This window comes from Colobus angolensis, unplaced genomic scaffold (genome assembly GCF_000951035.1).
Source record: "Colobus angolensis palliatus isolate OR3802 unplaced genomic scaffold, Cang.pa_1.0 Scaffold109, whole genome shotgun sequence".
In the NCBI taxonomy this organism is placed as follows: Eukaryota; Metazoa; Chordata; class Mammalia; order Primates; family Cercopithecidae; genus Colobus; species Colobus angolensis.
Genome location: NW_012111919.1, coordinates 1,308,002 through 1,319,337, shown reverse-complemented (window position 1 = coordinate 1,319,337; position 11,336 = coordinate 1,308,002). Strand labels below are relative to the sequence as shown.

Below are 11,336 nucleotides of genomic sequence, written 5' to 3'. Positions count from 1 at the left end.
GCCCGTCTCGGCCTCCCAAAGTGCTGGGATTACAGGCTTGAGCCACCGTGCCCGGCCTGATGATAATGACCTTTTGAGCACAAACCACTACAAGAGAAACTCCAGTGGAAGTTCTTTCAATCTAGACTCTAGATAGAAGGTAAGGAACATTGGGGAATTCTAGGCAAACACTCCAACTTTGTTTTGGACATGACTCTACCTCTATTTCACCATTAAAGGCTTGCCTCGGTCCTGCTCTCATCCAAACATCTTGCTCTAGGTGATAACCAAGCTGTTACGGAGGCAGCCCAGGGTCAACATCCCTTAATTACAACTTCCAATCTTCTTCAAAACACCCTTTTTCTTCCCTTGTCTTTCAGTCATGGTTCACCTCAAACATTTCTCCTATGCACCTCTTTAACTCCTTATTCCTTCTCCCTGCCCACATCTTCCAAATCTTGCCCAGTTATCTTAGGAAAAAGTTTTCTCTTTCTTTGGTTCTAAAAACAAAAACAAACTACCCCTTAATTGATTAGCAGCAATACACACGGAAACACTTGCATTCAGGAAAAGGCTTAAGTCTTACAGTAATATCTAAAAAAGAACTAGTGCTTTAACAATATCCAAAGGTTCCTTCATGCATCTCCTCTAATTACACCAGCTTTTCCCAGGTATTAGTCATTTAATTCTTAATTATTCATACTAAAACTTTTTTGTTTTTGGTTTTCATAAAAATATACAGCATTTGGGCTACATTAGTGACTATATGGCTTTGGAATCCACAAATATAATTTAGGAGTGGGGGGAGTGCCTGCCTGATTTAGAAGTGCTATTAAAAAAAAGTTAAAATTCTTGGCCGGGCATGGTGGCTCATGCCTGTAATCCCAGCACTTTGGGAGACCAAGGCGGGTGGATCACCTGAGGTCAAGAGTTCAAGACTAGCCTGGCCAACATGGTGAAACCCCGTCTCTACCAAAAATACAAAAATTAGCTGGGTGTGGTGATGCATGCCTGTAATCCCAGCTACTCAGGAGGCTGAGATGGGAGGATGGCTTGAACCCGGGAGGCAGAGGTTGCAGTGAGCCTAGATCGCACCACTGCACTCCAGCTTCAGAGAAAGGGCGAGACTTCATCTCAAAAAAACAAAAAGAAAAAAAAAAGTTAAAATTCTTGGCCAGGCGCGGTGGCTCACACCTGTAATCCTAGCACTTTGGGAGACTGAGGTGATGGATCACCTGAGGTCAGAAGTTCGAGACCAGCCTGACCAACATGGTGAAACCCTCTCTCTACTAAAAATACAAAAATTAGTAGGGCATGATGGCACATGCTTGTAATCCCAGCTACTCAGGAGGCTGAGGCAGAAGAACTGTTTGAACCCAGGAGGTGGAGGTTGCAGGGAGCTGAGGTTGTGCCACTGTACTCCAAAAGAAAAAAAAAAAAAAATTAAAAATCTTGGCAATCTTTTGGTGGCTCTATCTTTCCATCAGTTTGTGATCACTTGCCTTTCTCTGTGCCTATTCGCTCATTCTCCAAATCCTTTTCCTTCATCTGGTTCAGACTTTGGGAGATGTCAAACAAGAGTCTAAGACTTTGCCCTACCTTGTAATGATAATTCAGGGCAATGAACAGTAAAATCAGACCATTTTGGTCATCTTACATCCTGGCGGATATTCTAAATAAAATTTTAAATATCATTTCTACCAAAAACACATTCTACATGACTTAGAAACCAACCTTAGAACTATACCCATTTTCAAGTTGAGGATGGCCTGCCTACTCAAGAGGCAGGGACCAACTACTTATGGCCAAAGTAGAGCCCAAAAGACTATACAAGAATATATCCAACTGAACTGGGATTCCCTCAGCAGTATTGAGAAGTGATTCTAGAAATATGCTGGGCATCAGAATCAATGGGGAGGTCCAGATATACTCAAAATTCCTGGGTCCCAGTCTAGGACCAACAGAATCAGACTTTTAGGAAATTGGGCCTCAGAATCTGTACTTTTAAAAAGGTGACACTGAAGTATACAGCAAACAAATGGGCACATGGGAACTACTGACAGGAGAACCCAGTGAAGGTGGAGTGGAATAGGGGAGGACCATCAATAGGTAGCCAAGGCTCTTGCTGCCTCCATGTTTTCTCTTTATCCCCCAGTTCCTTATAGAAAGGGAAGAGAAGGCACAAAAAATAGCAGCTTTATACTGGTTGGAAAGGCAAGGTGACAGAAAAGAAAAGAAAGAAAACTGTGGTTAGCACCAGAAGCAGAATGGAGTGATTTCAGGTTCTGCCTGCATTTCTTCTTTAAGCAATTCAAGCCAGCCAGCCCTCTTAGTGCACAGGCAAAGCACTCGTGTCCAACCATCAGGTTTATTTACTAGCTGTGTGGCCACGACAAGTCTCTTACAAGTGAACTTCAGTGTTGTACGATAGGAGAAGCCAGCCATCTCCTCAATCTCCAGTGCCTCTACTTGACTAATAATATGTTTCCTGCTTTCCTTTTCCATCATTTGAAATCTGTGTCATCTATATTTACAACGCTTCCTTCTTTATATTTGCATCATGACTCCAATCTTTTCCACAAAACCTCATCTTTGGATTCTGTCTACAGTGATCTTTGCTTTCCTTGCCTGCATTTTTATTTTATTATTTACTGTTTTGTCCTCTAACTGCTGCATCTGTAGCAGGTGTTTTGCCAACCACATTGTAATCTCTTCCAGCATAATCTGTTATTCATTCAACAAAAAATATATATTGCAACCTCCATGTGCCATTCATTGTTCTAGGCACTTGAAGCACAGCAAGGCACTCACGGTGAACAAAAAAGACAAAAATCCATGTCTTGGTGGAGCTTACATTCCAGGTCAGCAGGGGATATGATATCTGGGAAGAGTCAGTCCTACTCAGTGAAGATAAAAGAAAAGTGAAAATAGGACTGGCATAGAAAAAGCTTTCCTGCAAAGTAGAAATTCCAGTGGGAAGGGAGGCAGGGAATAGGTAATTCTAGCAAAACAGGGTAAAGTGGATTAGAGTGGGAATGAACTGATTGGGAATGCAGGTTGGGAGGGAAAAACCGAGAAACACAAATATGTTAGAAAATAAGCACCTAAGCAAAAAAAGGAAATAAGAGTGAGCATGGGTTGCAATGTTTCAAAAAAATTTCTTATTTCTTTGAGATGAGATCTCCCTATGTTGCCCAGGTTGGTCTTGAATTCCTGGGCTCACGTAATCTTCCAGAGTAGCTGGGACTACAAGCATGTGCCACGTGCCCCACTGGGTTGCAGTTTTAAAGAGCAAATATTTGAGACGACAGGTTACTGGTCATTAGCCAACAGTTTAAACCATTTTAACTCCTGTCCACTAATCTACCTATGCTGCCCACACACTCATACACAAAACCTCTCCAAGATCAAGACAAAAAACACAGAAAACCAGTACATACACAAACATACTTAGAAAATAATTTCAAGCCAGAGTCAACTAAATCAAGTCAGATTACAAGGTAGATTTGCTTTTGGAATCTAGCCTTACTCACTACCTAATTGCAGAGCTTACCCTATGGCAGCGGAGTGAACTTTAGCCTACATCTACTGTGCCAGCAAAGTACACAGAAACCTTTGCCCCACTTTTTAATCATCTCTGTAATGTAACTCAAGAATACCTACAAAACCTCATAAGACTACAGTCAGCGGAGAGAGCTGGATTATGCTAACACAAATTTCAAATTTGAAAACATTACTTTGGTTGTAACAATCAACAGCTTTTCTCAAGATTCAACGCTGGAAGAAGGGATGAGATTTAAGGAAGTGAGAATCAAATTTAAAAATACACGATCTGGCCGGGCGCGGTGGCTCAAGCCTGTAATCCCAGCACTTTGGGAGGCTGAGGTGGGTGGATCACCTGAGGTTGGGAGTTAGAGACCAGCCTGGCCAACATGGAGAAACCCTGTCTCTACTAAACACACACACACACACACACACACACACAAAGTCAGCTGGGCATAGTGGCAGGCACCTGTAACCCCAGCTTCTCTGGAGGCTGAGACATGAGAATCACTTGAACCCAGGAGGCGGAGGTTGCAGTGAGCTGAGTTCGCACCATTGCACTCCAGGCTGGGTGACACAGTGAGACTCGGTCTCAAAAAAATAAATAAATAAAATAAAAATTAAAAAAAAAAAACACCATCTATTGAGGTATTTGCCTCTAAATTCATCTCCTGTGAAATTATTTTACTACTTACATAATTAGGAATTTAGATTTAGGATAGGAGTGGGAATTAGACAACATTTTGGTCAAGAAGTGATTTTCATTTGATATTCACATTCAGAATTATAGCACTTGTAGAGCAAGTATGCTTTAAAATTTCAAGAATTACAAGTCTCTTTCAAGAGAATTTTTTTTTTTTTTTTTTGAGAGATATGGTCTTACTTTGTCGCCCAGGTGTGATCTTGGCTGACTACAATCTCCACCTCCCAGGTTCAAGCGATTCTCCCACCTCAGCTTCCCGAGTAGCTGGGATTACAGGCATGCGCCAACATGCCTGGCCAATTTTGGTATTTTTTGGTAGAGATGGGGTTTCACCATGTGGGCCAGGTTGTCTCGATCTCCTGACCTCAAGTGATCTGCCTGCCTTAGCCTCCCAATATACTGGGATTATAGGCATGAGCCACCCGCCTGGCCCCATTTCAAGAGAATTTTATCATCCATCAGCAAACGTCATAATCTCATTAAATGTTTGGCAAAGCCTTGCACAAACTTTTAGTGTGAAGGATCTATTGAGTCTAAATAGTAATATAAGGGTGCAGGTCATTTTAAATTAACTTTCCAGACTTTTTTCAAAATTTATAAATTGCTATTAACGGACCAGTAACTACAATGAGTGACACTTTCTTACCGGTGAAAACACAATGCAAAATATATATTTATGTGTCTATATATTTCTATACAGAAAAACAGAAAAATTAGGCTGGTAGCTTTTTATTACACATACAAGATGTAAAAATTACTTTTAAAAATTCTCAGACATATACAACCGTATTTCTTCCAGGCTGTAGTTAATAATATTTACTGAGTGCTTACTCCATGAAAAACTGCTTGATATCTAAACTCCTTTCCATCGCACAAGGTGGTATTATTCCCCATTTTACAAATGAGAAAACACACACAGAAATTAATTGCCCAAAGTCACCAGAGGGTAAAAGGCAGAGTCAGGTCCAAACCCAGAAGTCAGACTCCAAACAATGTTTTTGGTTTGTTTGTTTTTTGAGACGGGGTCTCGCTCTGTCGCCCAGGCTGGAGTGCTGTTGCCCGATCTCGGCTCACTGCAAGCTCTGCCTCCCAGGCTCACGCCGTTCTCCTGCCTCAGCCTCCCAAGTAGCTGGGACGACAGGCGCCCACCACCTTGCCCAGCTAATTTTTTGTATTTTTAGTAGAGATGGGGTTTCACCGTGTTGGCCAGGATGGTCTGGATCTCCTGACATGGTGATTTGCCCGTCTCGGCCTCTCAAAGTGCTGGGATTATAGGTGTGAGCCACCGCACCCGGCCCAAACAATGTGTTTAATTGCTCTGTCATGCTACGTCTCATGCAAAGGAAATCCATCGTCTCAATCATTCATTTTGCAGATGAGGAAAATAAAGCCTACATTTCGTTTAAGGCATTTGTCCAAAGTCACACAGCTAGTTAGTGACTAGAATCACGTGCCCTGGCTACCACTTCCAAGTGACATCAGCTGCCGATCCATAAGAAATACCTTCAAACCAATACAGGGGTAAGATAAAAATTATACATGTGACTTTTCAAAAGTGTTGTGAAAATAGGGGAAAAAAACCACCAAACCTGTAAGGAAATATAACCGAAGGCTAACTGTAGGTAAGCATATGAGTAGTAAGACAATGGGTGATCCGTTTTTTTTATCCCTTTCCTCAATCTTGTCAGCATTTCAAAGTTCTATAATGTGCTTATGTTATAATTGGCAAATATATGCGACAGTTTTGTGGAGACTAAAAACAGCGGTTGAAAAAAGGGAGCAGAAAAATATTCAATCATTCAAATAATCCTCTTACAGTAAAGAGATTGCAGCTACGTGTCTAAAAAAAGCATACTACTTCAGCGGTTCCGGAGGAGGAGAGGTAATTCATATTACAAATTAAATTAAAAGTTAAAATTTCTAATTAAGTAAATTATTAAGCACAACATGCAATAAAACGTCGTTCACATTTGACTTTACAGATTTGGGATGGAAGGAAAATGCAAGGTTTCCTACAACCACCCACTTTAGCCCTTTCACTGCCAGTTTTAAAAGGAAAAACACTAGCTAATAGAGGTTGACTGGGAATCATCAGATTAGAAATCGTTCTCAAAACCATCTAACATTTTATTCCCTAAGGTAGAGGTATTAGTGTATTTTTAAAGTGTGTCTTCCAGTAAGTTGCAGAACCTCCCGTTGAAATTTAAAATACTATACGTTCACACTGGCATACTGAAACTGCAGGAGTTGAGCTCCCTACTTGAAGGAGGTAGTAAGCACAAAAATGGTTTTGAGGGAACCGAGCAAGGAGGGGCAGTGATCTGCAAGGCTGATTAACCCCATCAAAGTTTTTATGATAGCTCTTGTCGCGGGGCAAGGTGCTGTGGAGCCACAAAGATGCGACAGAATGGATCCCGATTCTCCTGGAACTCCGGATCAAGAAAATATGAGGGGCGTGAGCCCAGAAGTGCGACGCAGGAGACCCGCGGAAAGGTGACAGAACGAGTGGCACCAGACTCAGAAAGTTTGGGAGTTAGGGAGCCTGAAATCGCAGCAGGAGTCGTGAGAGGGTGACAGTCCCTTCACAAGGTCACAGGAAACGGGGTCCCAGGTCAGTATTCCCCACAGAGGGCTGGGTCTCTGGGCTCGGGCAGGCGACAGCGAAAGGGAAACGCGGCTCCGGGGCCACCCCAGTCCCGCAGGAGTTCTGCCCGGAGGTCTGGGATGCCCTCGGCCAGGCCTCACCTCGGGAGCGGAGGATCCTGAAGGCAGAGAAGCGGCAGAGGATGCCAATAGCCCGGCAGGCCACCATGTTGAGCTGAAGAGGACAGCAGTAAGAGCGCTTCCACCAGGTGCGGCCAAGCGGCGGACCTTTCCTCCCATAGCCTGGCGGCCAGGCGCCTGGCGCACTGCCTGACTAAAACCCAGACGCCGAGTGGCCGCCGGCCCCTTAGCCCTGCCCCTCGCTCCTGGCTAACGAGGCCGAAAGGTCGCTTTCTTCGGGGAAGGACGGGGGCCCGGAGAGGAGGGGCGGAGTGCCTGGTTTTCCAGTCAGGCGGCCGGAGGGCAGCCCGCAGGAAAGGCCGTGCCCGCCCGCGGGGTGAGGGGTCCTTTCGGGACAGGACCCGCCCCTTGGTCCGGCAGAGCTTTGGCACTAGGGCCTGAACCTTTCTCTGAGTAGGAGTTCGCGCGGACGTTAGCCAAGGTGAGACAGCGAGCTCTCAGCTCTCCGCCCGGGCTTTCTCAAAGGCGAGATCCCACTTCCTTCCCCGCAAGTGTCGCCGGTGTCCCCGGCCCCGTCCCCTCCCTGGGAGAGTCGGAGTTGAGGGAGCAGAAGGAAACTCCTCCTCGGACAAGGTCGGCAGTGCTAGCTGCAATTAGGACAGTGACTTGGACTGGCGTTCCAACTGAAGCTCGGGACAGTTGTGTCACCTGCGCCCTAATTTATCATCGCAAGTTAGCGAAGTCTGGGTGTGTAGGGGTGTGTGTGGATGTGTGTGGGCGTCGGCTTTAACGTAACCGGGGTCTGCGTAGGAGTGTGTGTTGTTCCGCCTGCTTCCCCTGTACCCAGGTCGGCGGCTACAGAGATTGTGGACGGCGCCATGGGTTTGCCCGATTTCTGCTATAAAGAATAAGACTAGGTCAGGTGACCTTTCGGTACTTGAGTGTGGGAGGAACGGAGACAATCCTCCATCCCGCTCGGTTATCCAGGTAATCCTGTGCTCTCGGGGGTTTTCCGATGGATGACTATCTATCTGGTCGTTCACACCTCAACTCACTTTAGCGGCGAAGAAACTGCCTACGAATCAGAGGGAGTGATTATACCCATGGCCACGTGTGGTGGAAATAAGACTGGAGCCTAAGTCTACTAAGTCCTAGTGAAGAGTTCTTCACCGCATGGTAGCTGTTTTTGTGCTGGAAAGAGGGGCTGGAGTCCTGGAATAAAGTGATTGGTTTCAAAAGGAAGTCACATTGAGAGCCTGGTGTGCTCTGGTCACCTTCATACCTTTTTGTTTAATCCTCACCTTCCCCAAATTATTATCATTTGCATTTTCTAGATGAAGTTTGGGAAGCTCAGATTATATACATTTTCTAGTCTATGACAGAGCTAGCATTCAGACATAAGTCTGAGTCTCACTACTCACCAGACTGACAGCTCTTCAAGACAGGAAACCAGGGGCATCGAAGTTAAGACTGAAATGAGGAGTATAGAAACAAAGTAGAGAAGTTTGCGTTTAAAGCTCAAGTTACATAGTGAGTGCTTATCACTGGGAGCACTTTAAGCAGAAACTGGACGACCTGACCACTTCTGAATAAATTACAAAAAGGATTCTTGATCATCTTACAGCGTTTTTACAGTTCAGAGCCTGCCTCCTGCCCATGTAATGCTTTCTTCGACACCTAACTGCATGTAGCACTAATTATTTAGGTTGGAAGTGGTAAATTTTGTTGTTGTTGTTAAAGGTCCAGACAGTAAATAGTTCAGGATTTGCAGGATCACTTTGGTCTCTGTTATATATATATTTTTGTTTTGTTTTGTTTACAACTTTTTTTTTTTTTTGAGACAGTTTCGCTCTTGTTGCCCAGGCTGGAGTGCAATGGTGCGATCTTGGCTCACTGCAGCCTCGTCCCGGGTTCAAGTGATTCTTCTGCCTCAGCCTCCCGAGTAGCTGGGATTACAAGTGCACACCACCATGCCAGGCTAATTTTTTGTATTTTTAGTAGTGATGGGGTTTCACCATGTTAGCCAGGCTGGTCCTGAACCCCTGATCTCAGGTGATCCGCCCACCTTGGCCTCCCAAAGTGCTGGGATTACAAGTGTGAGCCACCATGCCCGGCCTTACAACTCTTTAAAAATGTGAAAAACTATTTTTAGCTAGAGGCCCATGTGTTGTAGTTTGCCAGTCCCTGATATAGATCACTCATTTGGCTCCGTTTTTTTGCTCCCTGTGCTGTCTCTACAAGACTAAGCTCCATCAGGGCAGAAATGTTATAATGTCTCTTTGATCCCTAAGCACTTTAGTCCAATGGTTTATTTAGAGGGAAGCAGTACATTTGTATCACCACCCCTACTGGTAATAGCAAACACAGGTATACCCCTAAGTGTGTATCAAGCACTGCTTTAAGTGCTGCATGCACATGTGTGGTGTGTCTGTGTGTGTGTGTGTGTGTGTGTGTGCGCGCGCGCATGTGTCCTATGTGGTTAAGTAACTGGCTTAAAGTCATGCAGCTAGGGTGAATCAGGATTTGGACATAGTCTGGCTTTAGTCCGTTCTGTTAACCGTTACATTGTGTTTTAAGGTTGTGATGATGAGCTGTTAGAGCCACGGCAGCTTGCTCTCTCTTTCATTACTTGCCTAGACCCTTCTTCCTTTCCCTTGCTCCTAGGTGCCTGCAGCTTCGTGTATCTTTCCATAGTTCCACACCCTACTCAGGCCTATCCTACCCTACCCTGAAGTTTCCATGCTTTGAATATTCTTGTCAAAATTTCTGTTTTCTCAAGCTTAGCAAATGACAGGTCAACTCTGCCATAGGATAATTTGCTTAGCCCCCCTTACGTTTGAAATCTCTGTTTTTTATTTATTATTGAAGGAATACATATTCCATGTAATTTTTTATTCAGAAACTACAGAAAAGTCGAAAGAAAATAAAGACATCTGTAATTACACCACCCAGAAATAACTACTTTTAGCATTTTGATGTGTATTTTTCTGGACTTTTTTAATGCATTTGTATATTTGTATATATTTATATAAGATATTGATGTACCGTCGGCCCTTGGTATCTGTGAGTTCCACAATCTCTGATTCAACCAATGTCTGAGTGAAAATGTAGTTAGGCCTACAGTGGTTTCATCTGTCCTGAACATGTACACTTTTTTTCTCATCCTTATTCCCTAAACAATACAGCATAACAACTGTTTACATAGATTTACATTGCGTTAGGTATTATAAGTAGTCGAGAGATGATTTAGAGTATGCATGAGGATGTGCATAGGTTCTTTGTAAATAAATACTATACCATTTTATGTAAAGGACTTGAGCATCCTTGAGGTTTGGTATCTGTGGGGGATTCTGGAACCATTCCCCCATGGATACTGAGTGACAACAGTATATATAGATTTTAAATAAAACTAGAATTGTACGTAAGTAGAATGCTTATTTTAAAAAATTAAAGAGAACAGAAGAATATTAAAGAAAAGCTTTTCTTTATCCTTTCCATATCTAGACTCATAGCTTTATGGACTTTATTTTCTCTTTCTCTCTTTTTGTTACAAAATGGGTGTTGTAGCGGGATTTACTTACCCATTTCCCTATTTTCCGGTTATTCTAATCTATTATTCTAATACACATTGTTCTGTAGCTTGCTTTTTCATTTAATATATATTATGAACATTTTTCCACATCGGTATATATACATGGACGTCATTTTGTTTAATTTTTTTTCCAAAGTGCCAAACAGTATTCCATGGTGTGTTTACACTATAACTTACTTAACTGTTTCCTACTGATGTGCATTTAGATTAGTTCCAGTTTCCCACAAATATAAACAGTGGGTTTATAAACACCTTGAGTATTTCTCTCTTTTTTTTTTTGGAGATGGAGTTTCGCTCTGTCTCCCAGGCTGGAGTTCAGTGGCGTGAGCCATCACCCCTGGCCCCCCTTGAGTATTTCTTCAGGCTAGAGACCTATATATGCTATACACACATTTTGAATATTTCTATAGGTTAGAGACCAATAAAAGGCATTATTGGACTCAAAAATTCACATTTTAAATTCTGATCTATAACTACAAAATTGTCATACCAAAAGGCCTTAGCGTTTTACATGTCTTCTAGTGTATGAAAGTGCCTCTTTAGTTAGATGCATTCTTACTAGAATTATATATTAACCATATTTTAAATGTTTGCCAATCTGAAAACCACAAAATGATACCTTGCCTTAATTAAAAAAAAAAAAAAGGAAAAGGAAAACACAGGCTGGACGCGGTGGCTCACGCCTGTAATCCCAGCACTTTGGGAGGCCGAGGCGGACGGATCACCTGAGGTCAGGAGTTTGAGACCAGCCTGGCCAACATGGTGAAACCCCATCTCTACTAAAAATACAAAAAT

At 43.2% G+C, this 11,336-nt stretch overlaps 2 protein-coding genes across 5 annotated transcripts in view; one reads left to right on the top strand and one right to left on the bottom strand.

Moving 5' to 3' along the window:
- HADHA (hydroxyacyl-CoA dehydrogenase/3-ketoacyl-CoA thiolase/enoyl-CoA hydratase (trifunctional protein), alpha subunit) overlaps positions 1-7,496 on the bottom strand; it is a 59,237-nt gene extending 51,741 nt beyond the window's left edge. The window contains exon 1 of one of the 2 annotated variants that reach the window (XM_011950288.1): positions 6,971-7,496. In XM_011950288.1, coding sequence (XP_011805678.1) covers positions 6,971-7,037 — 67 coding nt within the window. In that variant the 5' untranslated portion in view covers positions 7,038-7,496. The remainder of the gene's footprint in view (positions 1-6,970) is intronic. The other variant, XM_011950295.1, reaches the window with a different exon arrangement.
- The window catches only part of HADHB (hydroxyacyl-CoA dehydrogenase/3-ketoacyl-CoA thiolase/enoyl-CoA hydratase (trifunctional protein), beta subunit), a 51,143-nt gene continuing 46,662 nt past the window's right edge, over positions 6,856-11,336 (top strand). For all 3 annotated transcript variants that reach the window (XM_011950324.1, XM_011950316.1, XM_011950333.1), the window contains exon 1: positions 6,856-7,430. The gene's annotated coding sequence lies outside the window, so the exon portion shown is untranslated. The remainder of the gene's footprint in view (positions 7,431-11,336) is intronic.